This window comes from Myotis myotis, unplaced genomic scaffold (genome assembly GCF_014108235.1).
Source record: "Myotis myotis isolate mMyoMyo1 unplaced genomic scaffold, mMyoMyo1.p scaffold_m19_p_18, whole genome shotgun sequence".
NCBI classification, from domain to species: Eukaryota; Metazoa; Chordata; class Mammalia; order Chiroptera; family Vespertilionidae; genus Myotis; species Myotis myotis.
The window spans coordinates 38,683,413-38,707,368 of record NW_023416322.1 but is presented as its reverse complement, the minus strand read 5'-3'; the positions used below and the strand labels follow the sequence as shown (position 1 = coordinate 38,707,368).

Sequence of the window (23,956 nt, the reverse complement as noted above, 5' to 3'; positions counted from 1 at the left end):
GAGATTACGATGCGGTTCCCAAATTACGCACCCAAGTGACCTGGAACGCCACAGCAAACACCCAGGGACACTGCAGGGTTTTTCAGATTTTCAAGAAAATCACAGGAATACTCCACAGCCGTCAGATGCGACACAAACCACTGGTTCAGATCAGTGCGAAGTTCCAACCGTAGGTCGCACGGCGCTCCTGCCACGGCCTGCCTCTGTGAAGCTGGGTGCACAGCAGCTGCTGTGGTTAGAAAGCAGTACAGAGTCCATCAATGCAGGACCAGAAGTGGGGGGTGCCGGTGTGTGAGTGATGAGGGAAGTTGTGCCATGCCCAACAGGTAAGTAGCTATGGGTATTTAAGAAGCAAATTAAGAGTAAAACCTTTTTCCTTTCAATTTGTCTGTATTCTTTTAAAAACATATACTAGTATGTATATGTATATATATATGTGTGTGTGTGTATATATATACTGTATGTATGTATGTATAATACATATTTTTATTATTATTTCTAATACATATTTTTTATTATTATTTCAGAGAGGAAGGGAGAGATAGAAACATCAATGATGAGAGAATCATTGATTGGTTGCCTCCTGCACGCCCCCTACTGGAGATCGAGCCCACAACCCAGGCCTATCCCCTTGATCGGAATCAAACCTGGGGTTGGTCCTTCAGTCCGCAGGCCAACGCTCTATCCACTGAGCCAACTGGCCAGGGCTATATTTTTTCTTTCCCAAACCATGAAGTTGTCTAGAACTAACAACTTAAAAACAAAAATGCTAGGGTTTTTAGATTTATAGGTACAGAGAACATTTTGATGGTTGCCAGAGGGGAGGGTGGTTGGGGGATGAATGGGTGAAAAAGATGAAGGGATTAAGAAATACAATTTGGTAGTTACCGAATAGTCCCCAGGAAGTGAAGTATAGCACAGGGAATATAGCCAATAATATTGCAATAACTATGAATGCCACCAGGTGGGTACTAGATGTATGGGGGTGATCGCTTCATGAGTTATGTAAATGTTTAATCACGGGGTTGTATGCCTGAAATAACCTAATATTTTACATCAACTGTAATTTTAAACTTAAATGTTGGGTGACTTGTTTTGTTGTTGTTGGGCCCAGCGGTGAAATGGGGAGGAAATCACAGTTGCTAAACGTGCCGTAAGCAGAGAAGATGTGAGTACCTCTGTTGTCCATGATTCCAACCTCCAAGGCCAAGGCCAGCAGGCTGAACAGCGTGTGGTCTCCAAAGGTTTGACCTAGTTCCGAGCTAAGTTGCTAATGTGAGCAATAAAAAGGCTGCCTGTGATTGGATGTTCACGACTATTTGACATTATCAGGGTAGCGGAAGGGCCCAGAACTGTTACCACGTACTTGCCACCCTTACGTTGACTTTGCTCATCATCCACTCTATACCACTTGTCTAAAGAGGATGATTGCATCATGTTTGCTTCACATTCAGGAAGAATAAATTACATCGATTTGGGGATGGGAACGAGACCCCTGGAATGCAGTGCCCTGTGTCTGGCACAACCTGACATGCCAGCCTTACCTAGAACCCTCCTCCTCGCCGCCTGTCTCAGGTCCGCCCTCCCGTCATACACCACTTTCTCAATGAAGCGTTCCTACCCCAAATCAGGGCCCTCATCCAATTCTCTAGCCTCCAAGTTGCATGCAGGTAACCACTGGCATGTGCTACCGTATACTTATATGTATTTTTGCTTTCTAGAGAAAGCCCTGGGTATGCCTCTAACTAGCCTGAAATAGCTCCCAAACAACAATGCTCCCAGTGCCTACCCAAGTGCCTTTCACAGGCCCAGAACTGTTCACTGAGGGTGCTATTAACGGCCTCTGACATTTCAATACTTTTATACTTTTTATAAATGGAACAGCATACTTTGCACTCAGATTGCAATCCACTGAGCCAATATACTCACCACGATGATATGGAAACTACTTTCAAAGGCATATTTATAAAGCACATTGGTTTTTCAGTTGATTCGAAGTTATTGATTTTAAGAAATAACTTCATCATTTATATTTCAAATACTGAAGCTTTGCTGCTGGTTTTTAATACTGCTTTCTAAGATAGAAAATCTATAATCTTCTTAATAAAATGAAGCCACTTCTTTAAAAAAGAAAATATTGCCTTTTTTTTTTTTTTCTTTTTGCTTTTTTGTTTGTTTGCTTACTTGCTTGCTTGCTTGCTTGCTTTTCTGCCTTTCTGTAAGGAAAGGTTAAAGATTCATGTGATAATCCAACCTACCAAATATATTCAAGTCAAGCATGGCCACCCAAGGAAGCACTAGGCCATCGGTTCTCCACCTTCTTAATGCCGCGACCCTTTAATACAGTTCCTCATGTTGTGGTGACCCCCAACCATAAAATTACTTTCGTTGCTACTTCATAACTGTAATTTTGCTACTGTTATGAATCGTAATGTAAATATCTGCTATGCTATATGTGTTTTCCAATGGTCGCGACCCACAGGTTGAGAACCGCTGTACTAGACAGAAACTCATGTTGTAAAAGCTGCTTCATATATATAGGTCAAGAGCTTATTGAAGACAAAACTGCCACTGGAATGTTGAGATCATCAAAGGATTGTTCCTATATCATAAAAGGAAAATTCCCAGATCAAAAGTTTCTCATCGTGTCCTAGTCCATGTGGCTAATTTGGTTGGGCGTCATCCCCTGCACCAAAAAGTTGCTGGTTCGGGCACATGCCCAGGTTTAGAGCTCAATCCCTGATAGAGGGGGTGTGGGAGGCAGCGGATGGATGTTTCTCTCTCACATCAATGTTTCTCTCTTTCTCTCCCTCTCCTTCCCTCTCTTTAAAAAAAAAATCAATAAAAAAATATTTTTTTAAGTTGCTCATTGTATTCTGATTCCTGAAGTCTTAGCGCCTCTGAGGAAGTGCCCATTCCTAGGAGACGCACTGATGATGCCCAGAAAGGCCGGGAAGGGCCCTTGCAGCCACTGAATAATATCCTTTAAGAATGGCTACTATCAAGCCCATCACAGCCACTCCCAGAAACGCAGAGGCTTATTACGGTGGCCACAGCCACGACCGAGCGGGAGCTTCTCAACCACAGGTTGCTTCCTGAGCCTCTTTTCTTGCTGCTGGAAATGGCCAGCGGCACATGGCACATGGCACATGGCACATGTCACATGTCCAGGTGAGCTCTACAACTGGGAAGTCTTGTCAACGACTGAGGCCATGTCTCCATGCTTAGCACCTGGTTCAGGACTCTCCATGAATTTCTTTTGTTAGTTTGTTTTTAATGTCGAAGGAAGGGAGGGAGGGAAGGAGGGAGGGAGGGAAAAGAGGAAGGGAAGGGAAAGGAAGGGAAGAAGAAAGACAGACAGAAAGACCCAAATACATGGCATGGTGTCTGTAGTCCCAGGAACTGCTTACAGGTACTTCACATTACATTCCTAAGGCAAGTCTCAGTGATTATTATAGTAGGAATTATTATAATTAAATTTAAAATTGCCATTTAAATGAAAACCATCCTATATAACCCCTTAACTATATACATAAGTAACACCTTTTGGGTTGTTATTTGTACAAAATCTAGTATCTAGCAAAGGCCGCATAATAAGCCAGAGGCCTCACCCCATCTAAATAAACCGAAGGAAGGAAGGAAGGCCTAAAAAAAGAAAGGAAACTATCAACATTGCCATCTACCTGAAGTAGAGAAATCTGTGTATTATTATTTTTAAATGTACAGGCAGGCCTATCAACTGATTCAAAACTCACCGGGTACTTCTTCTGTGGCTCATGCTACTTAAACAAAAAACGACCTGAAATATCTGAGGTCCCTCCTAACTCAATCAACTTTAGCAACTTCCTCATGTACAGCCTAACTCAATTCTTCTGCAGCTAAACAGCAATTTCTTATTCCATTATGTGACAGAGACACTGTGCATTGTCTACAGGTATTATGCTGCAACGTTCTTAAAGGATATTATCCGATTTTTTCCCCTTACTGAAAGTACCTTCCCCTCCAGAGCTTAAACAATACTTGTGTCTCTTCCCAGCACTCAAATGAGCAAATGACAGGCCGGGTGGGTCTCCACACCCTCTCATCACACGCGGGGCTGAGCACTGATTCCTCTGCATCAGGGTAGTTCTCAGGACATTCCCGGTGAGAAAATCCTGGTTTCATGCTCTCTAATTACCATTCCTGAGACACCTTTGTGAATTCAGACTTCAAATGCGATTCAGAGAACAGAAAGCGGTCATTATCACCAGCCAAGTGGAGAATCCCACACCAGAGCTGCCGCTCCAAGCGTCTCAGGCCATCCCCATCTCTTTGGGGCAGGAAGCGGGCGGCCCTGGCCCACCTCCCCCGTCTGGCACCAGGCAGAACACAGACACCACGCCCCGCAGGGAATGCAGCCAGGGCCGGCATAAATCAGAATGAGAGGTCGCATCTAGAACTGCTTAGTTCGCCGTGGTTGAGTGAGGGCGCACCACGTGCCTTATGTCGGGTTCCCTGAGATAGTCACGGTGGAGAGAGATAACGTCTTCCTCATTGTACAGATAAGGGAACCTAAGCCTCCGGCCTGAGGTCACGTCGCTTTAAGAATATGCTGAGATCTGAGACTGCAATCTGATTTCACTAACAGTTTTAGTTCTGCTGTTGCTTTAAACACAGTCCGAAGGCTGTAACATGACAGCCATCACCTTTCACCTCACAGCGCTCTTCCATTGAATTTTGCTCTTCACCCCCACACCACGCTCCTTGTTTCTCGAAAGCGGCATCGAACGTGAATGAAGCATTAGTGGATGTTCATGTATACTGCTGTTCACATATGGTTTGGGGTGGAACTCCAAAATGAAAAGGGCTTGGGCCTAGCCCCACCCCACCCCCACCCTCACCCCGACACCCCTGTCTCCATAACAACTTCCTGGCTGAGTCCTCCCTATCATGCCTCCCTTTCAACTTTTCCCAGGGGCTGGAAGCCTGGGAGCTACATCTCCCAGATTCCGTGCCAGCGGGATTTCGGTGTGGGCTGGGTGGACGAGAGGCGCGCCTGTGAGTGAGACGGCTAGAAAGGAGAAGAAGCAGGGTTCTCCCCCAACAGTGGCAGGCAGAAGTGGGGACGAGTGTCAGGCTGATGTTTGCGCAGCTGCGGGTGACGGGCTTGGCAATCATCCGCTCTGGGGCTGCAGGTCGCTGAGCTTGTAGGTGGTGGCTTCCTGTGATTCCGGCTCTTCCTGGTCTCCCAACAGTCATGTATCAGGTATTTCCAATACCCACTCCCTGTGTCATTCCCCACTTAACCCTCTTCCTGCTGAAATACTGACAGTGCTTTCTGCTTTCCTGTTCTACCCAGAGAGGAAACAAGGGTGATCTGTAGCAGGCGAGATTGCAAATGACCTTTCTCTTCTTGTTTGCATTTGATGGCTTTTGAAAATAAGCTTACGGATGCCAGGTGGTCCTTGAAATATCAGGGGCGGACCACTTGGTAAAGTATGTGATTGTCTAACCGCTATGCTGTATGCCTGAAACTAATACCAACTAATATTAAATGTAAACTGTAATTGGAAACAATTTTAAACAAAATAAACATCCTGCATTTGTAATACGGTTCAACTGGGAGGAGTTTTGGGTATTTTAGACCTGCTTCTCCTCAAAATATGTTCATGTCAAATTCTGGGTGCAAACGTCCTCAGAATCGATTCACGTGCATTAGCTCACTTCCAAGTTCAGAGATTAGAGGGAGGAAAAAGTGAAGGCTCCTCTGCCCATTTCCTGCCACGGTATTTGCAAATGCTTTAAATTTTAATTGAAAGATAAAACTTGAATCTTGTTGCTTGAAAAATGTGGAAAAAATAAAGCACACTGTCTGTAACAGAGCAATGTTCCCACAGTCCTAAGTAAGTGGGGCGCGTGTTCCATTTCCCTCTTTGGCCTAGCGGAGCTTGGCTGGCAAGAGTGATCTGATTAAAATCTGAGAGCGCTACCGCAGGTCTCAGGGCAGCCTTGTTTGGACAGAGAGTACGAAATGGTTTCTGACATCATCTTCACGACCATACTCAGAAGGCTCTATTTCTTTATTCCAACCCAAGAAAAACTTGGATTTACTCAAGGAAATTTTCAAAGGGCCTTATATGCTTATCTTGGAACGGTAAGAACTCTAGGGTGTACTTCATTTTAAAAATATGAATATCCTTGAAAACTTGTAAGAGCAAACTCTCTGTAGTTATCTTCTGAAATGGCTCGATATGAGTATGGCACAACTCCAGACTTTCTCAGATGTCATCTCTAGGACAAAAAATAGATACACCTCTACTTAGCCCAGAATCGTAAGTTCTTTAGCGGCTAAGAAATAATCATGAAAAATATGAGTCTGGACCAACACCCTCAGAACAGAGTGGAATAGTTTGCCATTCTTTACCCCCATATAACAAACACCTGGGAGTTAACCAACAAACCCAGAGGGGCAGGTGTAAAAGGACAGTAGGTTAGAAGGAGTAGCATTTACGACGACAAGGAGAAGGAAGGGTATAGTGACATGGCCTACTGGCATCACGGTCTAGACCAGCGGTTCTCAACCTGTGGGTCGTGACCCCTTTGGGGGTCGAACGACCATTTCACAGGGGTCGCCTAAGACCATTGGAAAACACATATATAATTACATATTGTTTTTGTGATTAATTATGTTCAATTTGTAACAATGAAAATACATCCTGCATATCAGATATTTACAGTACAATTCATAACAGTAGCAAAATTACAGTTATGAAGTAGCAACAAAAATAATCTTATGGTTGGGGGTCACCACAACATGAGGAACTGTATTAAAGGGCCGCGGCACTAGGAAGGTTGAGAACCACTGGTCTAGCGGAAGAGACAAGTGTAGGGAAGGGAGGCGAGTGATGGAGCCAATAAGGGTGGGCAGGACTTTGTGGAGTTAAACTAGCTTGGATTTGTTCCTGAGGACCCTGAAATGTTTACTCAAGAAATATCAGAAAGCCCGACCGGTGTGGCTCAGTGGTTGAGTGTCATTCCTGTGAACCAAGAGGTCACAGTAGAATTCCTGGTCAGGGCACACGCCCGGGTTGCGGGATCAATCCCCCGTAGGGGGTGTGCAGGAGGCAGGCAATCAGTGATTCTCTCTCATCGTTGATGTTTCTATCTCTCTTTCCCTTTCCCTTCCTCTCTGAAATCAATAACATATTTTTAAAAGAAATATCGAAAAAGATAAATGTTTCCAGAAAAAAAACATGTCACTATACCCAGAGTGGAGAAGCAAGAAGCAGGAAGCCACGTGAGAAAAGAAAGGAGGCAGAGACATCGAACAGGCGCAACACCTGAGCTCTGTGTGTCGCTAAACCTGAAAGAGGCTGACTGATGACAGAGACTTGTTTCTTTCGTATGTGAAAGCTGAGGGCACATGTATGTGCCCTTGGAAACTACACCCTAATTCTACAAGTTGGGGGGTGGGGGGAATTAATGAAGGACATAATTAAAGTTCCTGGATATGAGGAAAAATTTTTAACTGTGACTTGCTAAATAAATGTGACTTGCTAAAGATATCCTAAAAGTATAGCCATAGTAAAAAAAATACACTTGGGAAGTAAATATGAAAAATCATTTGAATCACCAATTGATGCCTTAATGCAACTTGCAACACTTTGAATTGTACTCGAAAACCTTTTCGACCTAAATTTGGGGAAACTGCATTTGGCCACTGAAAATTCTGTACTTAATGCCTGAGTTAGCTGGGCATAGGATTTGAATTACACAGTAAGATTAGATTAAAACCAAAAAGGTCAGTCCAATTCCAATTTTATATTATACACAAGAGATCTAAAATCTTAACACGAACAAATTTTTCTTCCAGATTAAAAAAAAAAAAAGAGGACAATCGAGAGAAACAGCAGATCGTGTACAAATCACTAGCCTCCTTTTCTTCAGCTTTACTCTGCGTTTGGGGCTTCTGATTCTTTCATTCATTGGCTGAACTGACTGGGAGGAAACCGAAGCTGGCCTCGTGAGTCATGAATGAGTCACAGCCCACCTCCTGGAGTAGCCACAAGCCTGGCTGTGGCTTGCTGCACGGAGCCTGAATTTCAAGTTGAAGAAGAATGCTGGGTGTGAGAGGGCCAAGGGCTGCTGAGGACGCCAAAACAACGCCTTGGAGCAGGCCTCCCTGCCAGGATGGAATCTGGGCTGGCACCTCCCCTCTAACCACCCAGAATAGACACACCTCCTCCCAGTGCCTTCCCTCCCCAACTATCTTGGGACTTTGTACACAGTCATTCGTTAAAAGGAAGGGACGCCAAGAGGGCGTCCCTCTCAATGCAAAACTCGAGGGCCATGGGGACAGCTCTGATGGTCGCGCCTCACAAGCAGGCGGGCACAGGCTGCCAGGCTAGGGTGACACAGAGTCTGTACACACCCATTCTCCTTCCCCCTCCCCAGAAAGCGCCATCATTCACACTACAATTCTAGTTCAATAAATATGGGCATGTGACCACACAGTCACAGTGTCCAGAGATTTGAAAAACAGATACTACAAAATATATGTGATTATTTACCAAAAATAAAAAAAGCAACCACCACCACCACCACCTGGAGGTGTTCCTCCTTTTGGAGGCAGGGGTGAAACCAGCGTATGACTAACTGGGTCCCTCCAGGCCGACTGGGGAGCGCTCCGGCCTTTGCACAAGGAATGTGGGGCGTGACTACAGCAGCTACATGTCACTTCCTTCCTGCTGGACTCAATGGCTTCTCGGGGACAAGGACCATGTATGTCATGCTTAGACTGACACGGATGGTGCCCTCCACCATTTACACAGAAAGCACTCATGAAATGTACGTTGAATGCCAAGTGAGTAGGGAACGCCTACAACGGTTTACCTCCTGGCCACCTTGTCCACACAACACCTAAGAAAGTATATGATGATCCACTGGCCAAAAGCTCTGAACATTCATCCTACAGTTTTCAGAGGAAGATCCAACATCCTCATAAAATTCAAGAAGACTCAGGATGAGGCTTTCATATAACGTAGATATCACTGTAACGCCCACACCAGTGATGGCGAACCTTTTGAGCTCGGCGTGTCAGCATTGTGAAAAACCCTAACTTAACTCTTGCGCCGTGTCACATATAGAAATTTTTTGATCTTTGCAACCATAGTAAAACAAAGACTTATATTTTTGATATTTATCTTATATATTTAAACGCCATTTAACAAAGAAAAATCAACCAAAAAAATGAGTTCGCGTGTCACCTCTGACACGCATGTCAGAGGTTCGCCATCACGGACCTACACGGTATCGGTAGGCCTCAACTGAACACCATTTCTCAAAAGTAGTCCATGGTGACTTGGGGGTGACGTCCGAAATCCTGAACAAGTCCCTTTGGGATCTGACAATATTTACATGATGTATTATACTACTGTACCCTTGAAACGTATATGATCTTATTAACCAATGTCACTCCAATAAACTCAGGGCTTTCCTTCTCACATGCTAGTGTTCTATCTCAGGGCCATAGCCGGTGGGACAGGAGAATGCTTCCCCTGCTAGAAGGTGTCCCCACAGGGCACACATAGCCCTGGCTGGGTTCCACAGTGGAAAAACAAGTCAGTTGCGTTTCAACCTGCACTCGCAAAAACCTTTAGGCAAGGCACAAAATGCAAACCCACACTCGGCCCTGAGCTATGCAAAACCGATTTCCAGCTCTTCCTACTTGAGACTGCCTGACTCTCCCAAGGAGCACTTGGCAGTCTTTTCTGGATCCTTGTGGAAGCCTTTCAGACCCTGTCACAATACTCCTTTCCTCCAGGCCCCTGGCCCTCTCTTATCAGGACCGCAGGAGGGATCTCTCTCTCTCTCTCTCTCTCTCTCTCTCTCTCTCTCTCTCTCTCTCTCTCTTCTGGCCTGAGCTCACTGTCCCCTTCATTTCTCTCATCAGATGTGTCAACCTTTGTCCTAGATTACTTCATCTTCTTCTAACCCTGCTCCTTTTCGGATAAGACCAAGAAACCAGAAGCTCTTGAGTCACCTCTGTCAGTTCCCAGCAGTGCCAGGCCGCCCATCCCCTCTGGCAAGGTTTCCAATCACTGTAGTTTCTCCTTAATCGGAGGGTTTCGGGCTCAGACCTTTATAACCACCACTTTCCTGTTTGGGTTTGCAATCATTTATTTCACTGGCTCCTGGGGATTGTCTATCCCCACCCAGGAATACAGCTTAAGGTGAGGATGGTCGCATTACCTTTTTTAAAAATACTAGAGGCCCGGTGCACGAATTCGTGCACAGGTGGGGTCTGGCCCCCAAGTGGAACTCCCAACTAAACTCCCAGTCGAGGGGACAATTTGCATATTAGCCTTTTATTCCATAGGATATGTTTGTATTGATTTCAGAGAGGAAGGAAGGAGGGAGAGATCGAAACCTCAATGATGAGAGAGAATCACTGATCGGCTACCACCTGCACACCCCACACTGGGGATGGAGAATTGAACCATGATCTCCTGGTTCACAGGCTAATGCTCAACCACTGAGCCACACCAGCCGGGGCGATTGCATTACCTTTTATTTGCTTATTAAGAAAATCTACAACTCTTCACCCGAAGCAAACACAAAATATTACTGAATGTAAATTGTCATTGAAAAAGGAAATTTTTTTTTCAATCTACAACTTTTCGGTAAGTGGTCACAGTTCAATGATCCAATGGGCAGAACTGACAGTCGACAAATCCAGAGCAGACATCACTCATGTTCAGTGTGGAGGACGCTCAGCCGGAGAACGAGAGTCTTGCCTCTGTCCCCGGGGCTGTGTGGCGCTCAGCCCAGTCCAGGGCCCGTCAGAGGCCCACCCACCTGCAGAGAGGGAGCTTTCTCCATCTGCTCAGAGTGGGTCCACGGAGGTGGGTCCTGTGATGGATGTTCTATTAAAATCTTAGGTCAATTACAAAATCACATGAGGTTGCAGGGGCCTCCCTTCGGCCTGGACTGAAATGAACTGAATGTGGTGAAGCCCGTGTTTCATTCCCCACCGTGGCCTCATTCTCACGATTAAAGGAAGAACCGCACACAAGATCCTTAAACCTTTGTGACTTTGCAGTCTGAAGTCCTGGCCTGCAGCTTTGGCTAAAGCACAGTCAGAGCAGCAAATGCTATTCCTCCGCAAATGACTAAAAAAGGGCCAACCCCTCCCTCAGCCTCACCTACAACACTCGTCCAAGCTGAACCCACAAACCCCCAATTATCAGCAGGTCTGCCCACCCACAAAGCGCAGCCAGGACCGGCGCGTCCTGCACTTGCTCAGGCCTAGCCAACAGCACAAGCAGCTGTGCCTGGCGAAGCCACTTGCCTGTGGGCGAGGCCGCAGATGCTTCACAGCCCCTCAAGGTCAAAGTCATAAACGCTCCCCTTGCCTACTGCTCGAGAAGCCCGATGAGCAATAGGCACAAGACAGACAGGAATCAGGTGAAAGTGGGAACTTCTTACTGGTAAACGCTAACACATACTAGAAAATGTCTCTTAGAGGACGCAGGCTCTCCTCTCATTCACTCCAGCAAAACAAGTAAACAAACAACCGGCTGTGAATCTCCTCCGGGAAGACAGAACCCACGCTGCAGGCCTCCCTTATCAATGAGAGCAGGCGGCCACCATTCGCGGGCGAGCAGGTGGGTCTGAGAGAAGACAGGAGGAGGCCAGTCACCCCCAGGACTTTCACTCAGAAGTGCTTCCACAGGGAAGCGCGGAGACGGGCGAGGGGCTTAGCCTCCAGCGCCCGCTGCTCTTCCAACCCGAGTCCCGCGTTACGACTCAGGGCCTCGCCAGAGCCTTGGACGCGGTGTTTCCATAAATGCTGGCTGAGTGAGGGAGGGAGGGAGGGCAAGAAGGGACTCCACTTCTGGGTGAGCGCAATGCAGTTTTGAACTTGCAGAAGTTAACTGCACGAGACAAAGGAGCTGGCCCCGGTGGGAAAGGCACAGGGTTTGGTTTGGTTTTGTTTGTTTGTTTGTTGTTGTTTGGGGGTTTTGTTTTGTTTTGTTTTTTGCTTTCTGATCCCCAAGAGATTTTGGGGTCTTGAAGGGAATATTGAGTCCATTGGAGTCCCAGAGAGGACCAGGTGTCATGAAAACTTTGAGAAGCTGGATGCGACACACCAGCGGTACTGCTTCTGGTTTGTGGTCTCCAGGGGCCCCTGGTGCGCCTGAGCGAGCATCCACCAAGAAACCAGAAGCTCGAGTCACCTCTGTCAGTTCCCAGGAGGGCCCAGGCCGCCTGTCCCCTCTGCAGCCAGCTCGCAGTATCTGCTCGTTTTCTTTTCTTGTGATGTTATCATTCAACTAGCGCAACTTTCACTTAATCGTGCACGCAGCGCAGACAGGGAAAATGAATCTAGACTAATTCTGTTGCTTATTGATAATCCAGAGTGCAGACACAGCGGACCTTAAAACAGAAGAAAGCATGTGCTGGCTAGGAGAGTTAGTAAGCTCAGAGCACAGTCAGCCGCCCAAGAAAGGCTTGGCTTCAGATTCTTCCTGACGGCAGAGAACGTGGAAATGGAATCTTGCACTTGCCCATCGAACATCGTTGATTCAGGAGAATATAGCAACTGGTCCTCAGTGAGTGGGGAGTGGGAACTGAGGTCCCTGGAGCTCAGAATGAGCATGAAAGACGTGGGTCCCCCAGAGACACAGGTAAGGAGAGAGTGTGACACGGCTGCTGTTAATATTAGTTTTGTCTCTGTAGATTCTAAAATGTGGAGCTGGACAGCGGTTCTGATCGTTAAATGCTTATTCAAGGGAACAGGCCATCCTCGGAGGCCCCAGGCCACCCACCAAAGACATTGCTTCAGCATCTTCACTGCCAAATGCAAATGGTGCGGCCATATCCCAGGGCCCGCTTATTAAGGAAATGTCATCACTGCTCAGAATGGCTGCCTGGTTGGGGACATCGCTGAGGTCTGAAGGTCTTTGCACATTCTTCATCTCACACACACTCTCCCCACCCCGTCCGTGTTCTTCCTCAAACCTCCTTCCTCTCCAGTGACCACTCCTGCCTCTGTCCTCTTCCTGGTTCCATCGGGCTCACTCAGCTGCCTGCACTTGTGCACCAGCCTTGTAGCATCCACTGACTGACTTTCTTTCTGTGTTCTTGCAAAAGCCGGACTCCAAGGTCAAGCCTGGTTACCAAGCCCCCCAAAAGCAGCATCTTCATAGGATTTACCTTTATGCCTCCAGTGCCCTGAACAGAGGAGACACTAGATAAATGCCCTATGGGAAGGACAGAAATACCTTCAGCCACAGTGCGCGCGCACACACACCCCATTCTGTGACATTAGTGTCATACCTCCCATATAGAAAATTAACAATGCATCCAAAAAAGCATCTCCCACCTATCAAACACCAAGCTCATTCTCTCCAACTCAAATCTCCCTGCCCAGCTCCGTTTACAAAGATGGGTCGGAGGTAAAATTCATGCCATGTAGACTAAGGCAACACAGGATCCACCCTTGAATCCTCAACATCCATTACGACACCTAATACTTAGTAGACAAATGGATGATTTGATGAATCAATCACATCAGCACCGACTCCCGTGAAGACAGAACCACACAGAAAGCACAGCAGCTAGGAAATTACTAGAAAGCGAATCGTCCACCAACTAGATAATCAGGCCAGATAGTTAGTGAATTGGGTGTTGTTATTTCAGATGTGTCTATTTTAAAAACAGCAAATTTCAGTGCAAAATAATGCAGTGTCATTGTACGGGTGCTGAGTAGGTCTTGCTTTTTCCAAGCCTCTTCCCAGCCATTTGCTCATGCCGTTCACCATCCATCTATCCACTGAGCTTGGTGGCAGGAACGAGGAACCTCGCAGGATTTGGAATTAGGACAACTGGGCTCAAGTCCTGTCCTCACCACGTCCTGTCTGTATGACCTTGACAATCGTCCTTCGGCCGGCTGCGCATCTCAATTTCCTCCTCTGTACAGGGGCGATAAGATCTTGTTTTTCCTGCCTCTTGGACGTGTGAGGATCCAGGAAGTGGGGGAGGAGGAAGAAATTAAAATCCTGTGTAATTTCTATTATGCCGCAGGCATCTTGCAAGTATTGTCTCATTATCCCCACAGTGCTGCCAAGGTTTGACATTTCTTGCCTGTTATGTGAGGATACTGAGACTCCACAAGTAAAATGGGACCCCAACGTGTGTGCCTTGTCCCAAGGCTCTCTGCGTGGAACCACAGGCCTCCCGGGTGAGAACTAAACACATGCAAAAAAAAAAAAAAAGAGCTGCTCTTTAGCACGTGGCTGTGCATGTCAGTATTTGCTGGTACAGCTGTAAGGACGGAAGGCGGAGACCAAGAGAAGGGGTATCGGCTGAGTCACTCAGAGGCAGAGCTGGGACCACAGCTTCGTCTCCTGACCTCTGGTGCCTTCTGGTGAAATCTGCCCCACGCTGCCCGCACTGCAGGGAAGGGCTCCTGCCATTCATGGGCACAGGGGCGGGATGCATGTCTGTTAGAGCAGCTGCTTCAGATCTATTTTAAGACAAGCACTTTGAAAATCATGGGAGGTGGGTATCGAGTGTTTCATTAAATATTCCATATTAATTGACCGTTAGAGAACTCCCATGTGAGCGACATGTGCTGCCGACTTCCTGTTAAGCAAGCAGCTCGAAAGCTGACTACACTTCTTGCATCACAGATTTTGAAAGCACACTCGGAGAGCAGCACACGGTACAATTCTAAGTAACGTTCCGGAAAAGTCCGAAGTAGCTACTCTTTTGCTGCTCAATGTTCTTTCACTAAATGCTCAAGACTGTGGGACTATGGAGAGGCAGGAGGTGAACTTGTGACGGGTCTTAACACCATGCAGGGTTTGTGCTGACGGGGGAAAAGGGGATATAATAATACAGCAGGTCCTCAAATACCACTGATGAGATGCCTTAGAAACTTGGCTCATTTATATCAATTAGCCTACGGTAAAACTGGCTTCCTTATATGTCATTTCACTTAAGGTCACAGAACCGATCAACAGCATTAAGTGAGGACCTACTGTATCCTAAGCAGCCAGCTAATAATACCTACGCCCCAGCAATCCCTCTTCTGGGTAACTTACACGAAAAATTTGAAGACATTATTCATAAAGGCATGTACCTCTACGTTCATCGTAGCATTATTCTCAGTGGTCAAGCCATGGCAGCACCGAAGTGACAGACGGCTGGATAAAGGAGAGCGGTGCATATACACTGTGGAATACTACTCGGCCCTAAGAGAAGATGAAATACTGCCATTTGGGACAACATGGATGGATCTTGAGAGCATCGCGCTACATGAAATAAGTCAGACGGAAAAAAGACAAGCACCATATGATGTCACTCATATGTGGGATATAAAACTGAAAGCAACAAATGAACCAACAAAAACAAAGAAAAAACTTAGACAGGAACAGTATGGAGATTAGCAGAGGGAAATGGGTGGAGGAAGGGAGGAGGAGAAGAGGGTAAAGAGGGTCAGAATGTGGTGACAGGAGACTGGTCTGTGGGTGGTGGGAACACAGTGCAATGTGCAGATGAATGTACAGAATTGTAACTTGAAACGTATATAGTCCTATGAACCAATGGCGCCCCAATACATTTAATAAAATGTTTAAAATGTGTAAATGAACAATAGCTTGTAACAAGTGTCTGTGAATTTACAAGAATGGTTATAATACAGAAAAGAAAAATGGCCAATGTCTGAAGGATCTTATTTAAAACACCGGTGTCCCTGCTGCCCAGGAAAATGCAGGCACTCCCGACCCAGCTCAGGAGAGCACTCACCATGGGCTCAAGGTCCGCTGTCACGGTGCTATTTACAATAACCAAGCACCGGAAGCAACCACGTGCCCATCAATGACGAGTGGGTAAAAAAAGCTGGGGTGCATATACCCAATGCAATATTAGTCAGCCATAAAAAAAATAATAATAATAATAATGAAAACTTACTGTTTGCAGTAACAGGAATGGACCTGGAGGGTATTAGCTAAGTGAAATGTCAGACAGAGTAAGACAAATGCCGTATGATTTCACTCATCTGTGGAATCTAAAGAGCAAAATAGGCGAACAAACAAAATAGAAACAGACTCATGGCCCTGGCTGGTGTAGCTAGTGGTTAGACCAATTCCCGGTCAAGGGCACGAACCTGAGTTGCAGGTTCGGGATGCATGCGGGAGGCAACCAGTGGATGTGTCTCTTGCACGTCATTGTCTCTCTCTCTCCTCTAGTCCCTCCCTCCCTTCCACTCTCTCTGAAAAGCAATGGAGAAAATCTCCTCTGGCGAGAATTAACAAACAAACAAACAGAAACAGGCTCATAGATCCAGAGACCAGATTGACGGTTGCCAGAGGGGAGGGGGGTGAAGAACTGGGTGTAAAGGTGAAGGGGTGGAAAAGTACAGAGTGGGAGGCACAAAGCAGTCACAGTGTAAAGTACAGCGCAGGGAACCTAGCCAATGAGATCGTAATAACCATGTTTGGTGCCAGGTGGGTGCTGGAATTACCAGGGGGATCATTTTATAGCATATGATTGTCTAACCACTATGCTCTCCACCTGAAACTAATACAAAATAATATTGAATGTAAACTGTAATTGAAAAATAAAATTTTAAATGAAGACAAAGAAGTGGCCAGCTGTCAGGGACATAGTATTAAAAGGCCAAAGAGGACCAGCTCCCCTCATTTTTCCTTCCCTCTCATTAACTCTCCTGAGTGTTTCTATCCGATTTTATTTCCTGTAACCATCACATGCATGTCACAGGTCTACCTCCCACTTTACACGGAATAGCATGATGTATAAAATCACCCAGTTGGTCCATTCAATACCCTGAACCAAAACTATGACCCAATATCCAACTAGCAAGGAGGTGCTGTTTTCGACAGCCACAAAACCAACCAGAACATTCTCCAAGGGAACACGGCAAGAGAACCACACAGTGAAAAAAAGAGAAGTCGTTGAGGTTCACATGCAGAGGGGCCAGTGCCCTGCTGATGGGAAACACTGCCCTTCGCATGTTGTGATGCTAACCTGGGCTCCGCCGAGAACTGCATGTTAGTACAAGTCACCTCCTCCTCTTGGCCCGGGAGGGGATCTAACGCGTGGGGATCAATAACAAAGCCTGTCTCACGGTGTGTGACGATTCGCTCAGGCACGGTGGGTGTGAACGCACAACCTCGTTTGTTTCTGCAGCAGCCGTAGTCATAACTATATACAAATAGTTCACCTGTATTGCAAATGTCCATGTGTGGGCCACAGGCTGATTCATGCCGTGTCCTCAAAGCACTCCGGGAGGTGGGTTCTTTTATGGTGCCTATTTCTGAGGCGGGTTTGGTCACCCACCTGACGGTAAGCAGGGTAGTAACGCCACTTAGTGAACAGGTGGTTTTTGTTTTTAATGACCTTGTACATTTGAAAAGGCAGTACAGAGTCTTCATTTGCAATCCACTATCAATGGACTGGTGCATGCCTGCTTATGCATGGGCGCTATGGATGAGTCCCTGTGTCAGTGCCTACAGATGCATATAAACAAGGACGCCTAGGGCAGCCTCAGGCAGGTCACAGCCTGGAAGGGAGACAGATGAGGAAAATACTGCCAAATAGGGCGGGAAATGCTGGGTTCCACCCATGAGCCCCAGACAAAGCAGCACATGACCAGCCACGCCTCGGGGAGAAGTTGGGAAACCCTCGCTGCAAGGGTGACCCTTAAACCAAATCTTCAACCAGAGGAATGAGAAGGGGCATCTCAAGCAGAGAAATGGGCATGTGCAATGGTTTAGAGCCTTTTAACAGCGCAGAGAGCCATCAAAAGGTCAGGCACAGAGTGGGGCAGAGCTTCGAAGACAAACTGGCTTAGGCCAGGGGCCCTTGCACGCTTGCGAAGGCGTCTGGACTCCATCCCGTGATCCATAGGCATCCATTATCCACTAAACAGCTATAAGAAGGCTGACTCTGACACCTGCCCCGGGAGTTCTGGTAAACCATCGGAGTCACTCTCCATCACACCCAAGGCTCGGCTAGTCTGTGGCTCTACCTTGGAAGCATTTCCTGAATCAAGCGAGGGGACTATGGACATAATTGCATGCACAGGGGCAGATCCAGGGGCGATCTGAGGATGCAGGAAGCACGGGAAGGGGGGAGGAGCTCTGATCATTCACCCACAGAAGAGAAAGCATCGTCTGTGGGCGCAGGCAAGGAAGGTGGGAGCCCTCCTCTGTCTGCAAGGTCACCAGTAGAGCAGAAATACAGTTCTCTTTAACTTTTTTTTTTTAAATATATTTTATTGATTTTTTACAGAGAGGAAGGGAGAGAGATAGAGAGTTAGAAACATCGATGAGAGAGAAACATCAATCAGCTGCCTCCTGCACATCTCCTACTGGGGATGTGCCCGCAACCCAGGTACATGCCCTTGACCGGAATCGAACCTGGGACCTTTCAGTCCGCAGGCTGACGCTCTATCCTCTGAGCCAAACCGGTTCCGGCCTCTTTAACTTTTTTTAAGCAGTAACAGCATCAAAACCCAACTCCAGCTTGGAAGGGAGGCGTGGGGACAATAGTAGTGTATTCTGTTAGAAATGCTACATCACCAACCCTTGGTCCTCAGAATAAGATTATATATGTTAAAAAAAAAAAGTGTAATCAATGGAAATCAATGACTGAAAGGAAATGGTCTTCAGAAGAATAGCATGTGAGGGAAGGGAAATTTTAGGAACACAGTAGGTTTATTTCCCCTGTATTCTCGTATATATACACATATGTATTTTTCCCACAGACACATGTAGACATAAAATCTGTCTCAACCTAAAAGAGCTCTTTTAATAGGTATAAAGTACGAATTCTATGTGACAAGAAAATAATGCTTTCTCGACCCCTCTTCCCCTACTAGCCATGACCCCGTTTTTCTGCTCTATTTACAGCAAAGATCCTCCTGGGGAGAGGTCTATGCTTGCTGTCTCCATCCTCTCCTCCCAGCTCTCTTCTCCAATTGGGTGTCTGACCATCACTCACCAAATCTGTGTCTGTCAAGGTCACCAAAGAACTTTATTTTGCTTAATCCAACACTCCATCCTCAATTCGTTTTACTCCACTGGCAGCATTTGACAGGTCTGATCGCTCCTTCCTCAAACACTTCACTCACTTGGATTCCTGGAACCACATTTTACCCCCCTGCCCTCTCCATCTCCACTCCTCTCCAGGTTCTTGTCTCTCTAACCTTGACACATGGGCATGTCCCACGGCTCAAGCCAAACATCAAGAAACTAAAATTTCAGCCCTGGCTCAACCTTACTGGTTTGGCTCAGTGGATAGAGCATCAGCCTGCAGACGGAAGGGTCCCAGGTTCGATTCCGGTCAAGGGCACATTGCACGGGTTGCAGGCTCAAGCCCCAGGAGGGGGCATGCAGGAGGCAGCAGATCAATGATTCTCTCTCATCATTGATGTTTCTATCTCTCTCCATTCCTCTCTGAAATCAATAAAAAAAAATGTATTTTAAAAAATAAGTTAAAAAATCAACTAAAATTTCATTTGTCAACATCCGCTCACAGCTGTCTCAAATACCACAAACCTAGAAAGTGAGAGCTTCCAGCTATTTCCTGGCTTAGAAGATTGTGGGCTCTGTATCCATTTCAAATTAATACCTTCAGTGGAACCTCAATCAGGTGGACAGAATGGCTCTTAGACAGGGCAAAAGGCACAAGAACTAGTATTGACATCTCTAAATTCAGAAGGTAAGTCTGCTGGGATGCATGTCAGGGTTTCTAGGTTATTCACTATTGAGTATGAATAGAGCCGATGCAGTAAGAACCTTATGACAGAAGCATCTAGAACCTTTACCAAGAAAGATATATGAGTAGCTAAAGGCAAAGATATTTGGAGATGTCATCCCTCAAAAAAATCTGTAAGCTTTGCAAGCGTTTTAAAATTTATGTTATAATCTATGACAATAGCAGGGGGGAAATGTTTCAAATAATTTTGCTAATAGTGAATATCAATTAAGTTACACAGTATGTGCTGGACACCTGCAGGCATGTAAATACGTCAGCTTGCTGAATGAAGTCTCATTTGAGGATTTAATGACAACTTGTATAATACCAACTCGCCTGTCCAGCACCCAGCTGTTTAGAAACCTTCTCTCTCTGAAATGAGGCCAAGAACCAAGAAGAAAACTCACCACCATATTCAGGTGCCAGCCTTCCAGGGTTCACTTTTGGGAGAGGCCCTCGCCCATAAGACACTAGAGAGGAAACTGCACTGAAGTTGGAACCAGGAAGTTCAGGTTCAGACTGAAGAACCAAAAAGCACAACCGCCTAAGGGGGGCCACTGGGCTGTTTAGCTCATTATAACCTGGTGGCTTATCTGATAGCACAGTAATGATTCCTTTAGGGCTCAGATCCTGCTGTGCTCACTGTGATTCCTCCCTTCTCCCCCGTAGGGAACAGATTTTGCAGAGCATTGTAAATGCTCAATTTTCATTAGGGATGCTTATAATGACGGTCCTTAGTCCTCAAAAGGATTCAATTATATCTAATATGTGCTACAAAGAGAACAGCAAAAACACATTTGAAAAGATTTCCTATGATTGTTGACACTGGAACAAGGGATAGAACGTTAAAGAGAGAGTGAGAGATCCGCAGCTGTCCAGAAAAACTGATTATAGAGAACAGCTTAGAGAACAGCCCCCGAGGGTTCCAGGACACCGGAGTTTCAGGAAATGCACTCAGTGCAGCTCTTCCTGCTGGTGGGCCGTGCATCCTGACCTGCTCTGCCTCCGAGGCTGGAGGCCGGGGGGAGAGCGGGCATCCGTGGGCTCCAGTGTAATGGAGATGTCTGCTGACTCCCAGGACAGAACAGCCAGAACTGGGGCAGCTCAAAAGGGGTCCAAGGAGTCAGCAATCACCGCCCGAGTGAAAACTGACCTCACTTCTAAAAGCGTACGGCTCTCACTGCGGACAAGCCTGTCCTTTCTTGGGGGGTGCTAGCCAGCAGGTTGAAGGCAGACGGGCAAGGGAGCCGCATTGGAGGTGCTGGGGGACCCTGATAAGACACTGCCATCCGGAAGAAGGGATGACTACATAATTAGCAAAGTCTATAAAGTCACTTGGTGGTAAAAGGCACTGCTCTGGTTGCTAGGCAGCCGAGGTTCCCTATCATTCAGGATGTGTGGCGGAGGGCCTCTTTCCCCTCCCTTTTAAGTTGAAAGTGGGTTCCTTACACGGTGAAAGAGAAAATGGGTGTGCCAGTCGGGTTCACCAACTTTCTGTGCAAACTCTTTCTGCCCGGCCCCAGAGGCACTGTCCCATTGAGCTGGGGCTTCCGAGTTGACTGTAGGGTGCACCCCCCAGAGGCGCCTGCACCGCCGCAGCAGAGCGAGCGGCCCTGAGCGAGGGAAAGCGGAATCTCGAGCAAAACTTCTCGCTTCCTGTCGCTGCCGAGAGAGGCTGGCCTCGTTCCTTCTCACATGGCTCAGCCAGAACTGTAAACAGAGCCGCTCGCTCCTGCCGGCCCCACGCTCGGGGGCTCTCGGGGCGCCTCCCTGCGGTGCCCCCTTTGCCTCCCTTCGCCCAGGGTCATCCCGGTCCGGATAACGGTCCGGAACGCCCTCCACTTCCTCGAGTCCTCCCTGAAGTCATGGTTCCTCTTTCAAGAAAACATGGGGACGAGACGCAAGCCAGAGACTTGCACTAAAGGCAGCCTCAGCCCATCATCTGGGTGCATCCCACCCCTCCGTTATTGCACAGGGGCGGCTCCGAGTCCTTTTGTTGCACACACGCGCGCGCGCACACACACACACACACACACACACACACACGCACCAAAGTAGGTGAGGGGCCCCTCCGGTAGTATTGTTTCCCGCCGCACAGAACGCCTTTCCGAAACCCTCCTACCACCTCCGGACGCTGGGCTTTAGCGTTCAGCTAAAGAGCCAAACCTTCCCAGCCGAGGTCTGAAAAGCCGAGGTGGTCCCCCAAGCAGGACGCTGGGAGGCAGGGCAAGCCGGGCGCACCTAGAGGTTTGCATCCACACAAAGGCATTAGCCGGGTGATGAGTGGGAGCAGCGGGCCGGGGAGCGAGGCGCCCGCCGGCCTCCTCACCTGGGACATCTGCGGCCTCAGGTTGATCTCCTTCAGGTTGATGGAGCGCGCCCGGAGGTTGTTGAGCAGCTGGCAGAGGAGGACTCCATCGCGCAGGGTCTGCGCCAGGTCGAACACCTGCGCCGAGTCCCAGGTCACCCGGTGGTTGGCGGGCAGCACCTTGCAGTGGATGAGCCATTGGGCGCACTGCCTCCACGGCTCCATGCCCGACGGCTAGGGGACGCGGCCCGGCCGGGGCGGGCGGCGAGGATGCGGCCGCCGCTCTGGTTCCTGCGCGCCCCGCCGACGCCAGCAGGGCCGGCCCCTTCCCGGCGAGGGGGCCGGCGCCGCGGTGGCCGGGTCTCGGGGCCCCGCGCGGGGCTCGGCTCGCTCCCCGCCCCGCGCCCGCCGCCGCTGCAGCGAGTCCCGCGCGCTCCCCGGCCGGTTCGGCGGCGGCGGCGGCGGCGCACAGGCTTCCGACTCGCGAGCCGGCGCCCGGCCACTGAGCATGCCCAGCGCGCCGCCCGGCTGCCGGCGGAGTCCCCGGAGGCGCGGGTGGGAGCGCGCCGCCCTGGCCCGGGGTCGGCGGCCGGGCGGGGGCGGTTCGGGGCGTCCCACGCCTCCGCCCACCCCCCACGGCCCCGGGCGCCAGGGGATGGTCTCCGGGGCGGCTTCCCGGATTGGGGGACGGCGGCACGATGGGCTTCCTACTGGGAACCCCCCAAAGGCGGTTGCGGTTCCGTAAAGAGTCTGCGAAGAGCAAAGGAGGAATTGGGGCACCCGGATCGCCCCCACCAGAGACACGCAAACGGGGCGCAGAGCATCTGGAGGACGCAGCGCTGAAAGTTTGAGAGATGGGCACCCCTCACCCTCGTCGTTCTGGCCCCTACATTTCTCTCCCAGCCCGTAATCGCTCCTCCTCGGGGTTACGAGCGCCTGAGGATGTTTTTGGCACCGTAAACGTGTGTGTGTGTGTGTGTACGTGTATGTACACACGCCTGCGGAAACTGGCCCCCAGCCCCAGGGCCTATTGGGCCGCGAGGTGACTGCCACTTAGAGATGCTATGTCCCTGCTCAGGTGCAGAACTGCTCCCGGTCGCGGTCCTGGCCCCTGTGCTGACCGCACAGAACCTGCCCCAGAGAAATAGGCCTGCGACGCCCACGGAGCCTGGCGGCCACACTGCGCATGCGCCGGTGACCCGGGAGCTGGTCGGAGAGCAATTAGCATCGGCCCCCAGCTGCGGGGGTGCGCCCAGCTTGGGACCCCCGGTGGAAGTTGGAACACGCCTCCAGAAGGTGCGCACTGGCATTTCTTAAATCCTGGGGGGGGGGGGGGGGGGGGGGGGAGTCTTAAAGCTGCCCCTTTTACTCCCGCTGCCCCCCAAAACCAAAAATAGTGTTTAAATTATTTATGGCAAGAAATCGCCACGTTGAACTCTTGCTGTTCTGTGTACATGTGGTTCTCCGCCTTTTACATTTAAAGGTGAGGTCTTTTAAAAGATGAAAAGTAAAATAGGAAACCCTGCTAGTTGGATTTCAGATGTTTTATGATTACATGACTGCAGTTCCCTTTTTTTTATTACAAAACATGAATTTTATAAGCAGGTCAAATGTTATTTTTAAAAGTGTCTGATCTGTGGGCAGGGACTGCCTCCTCCACGGGCCTGTGACGAGGTGGCACAGTGAGTGCCCCCTTTGTTCAAGTACCAGTCACCCGAGGATTTCCTCCCCCCACCCACCCCCACCTTCCCCATCCATTTCCGCTTGTGCTCATTCCAGACTGCGCCTGTGACATGGTGTTTTCTAAACTAGAATTCTGGCCAACGCATCACCCTAACTCTACATCTCATCTTCAGAAACAAAATCCAACACATCTGAATC

General features: G+C 48.4%; 1 protein-coding gene across 5 annotated transcripts in view; it reads right to left on the bottom strand.

Moving 5' to 3' along the window:
* The window catches only part of VAV3 (vav guanine nucleotide exchange factor 3), a 167,160-nt gene extending 144,696 nt beyond the window's left edge, over nucleotides 1-22,464 (bottom strand). For all 5 annotated transcript variants that reach the window (XR_004973176.1, XM_036342275.1, XM_036342276.1 and 2 more), the window contains exon 1: nucleotides 22,097-22,464. Coding sequence is in view for 4 of the 5 variants with exons in the window: in XM_036342275.1 (XP_036198168.1) it covers nucleotides 22,097-22,300 (204 nt within the window). In the remaining variant the exon portion in view is untranslated. The remainder of the gene's footprint in view (nucleotides 1-22,096) is intronic.
* Nucleotides 22,465-23,956: the final 1,492 nt, after the last annotated feature.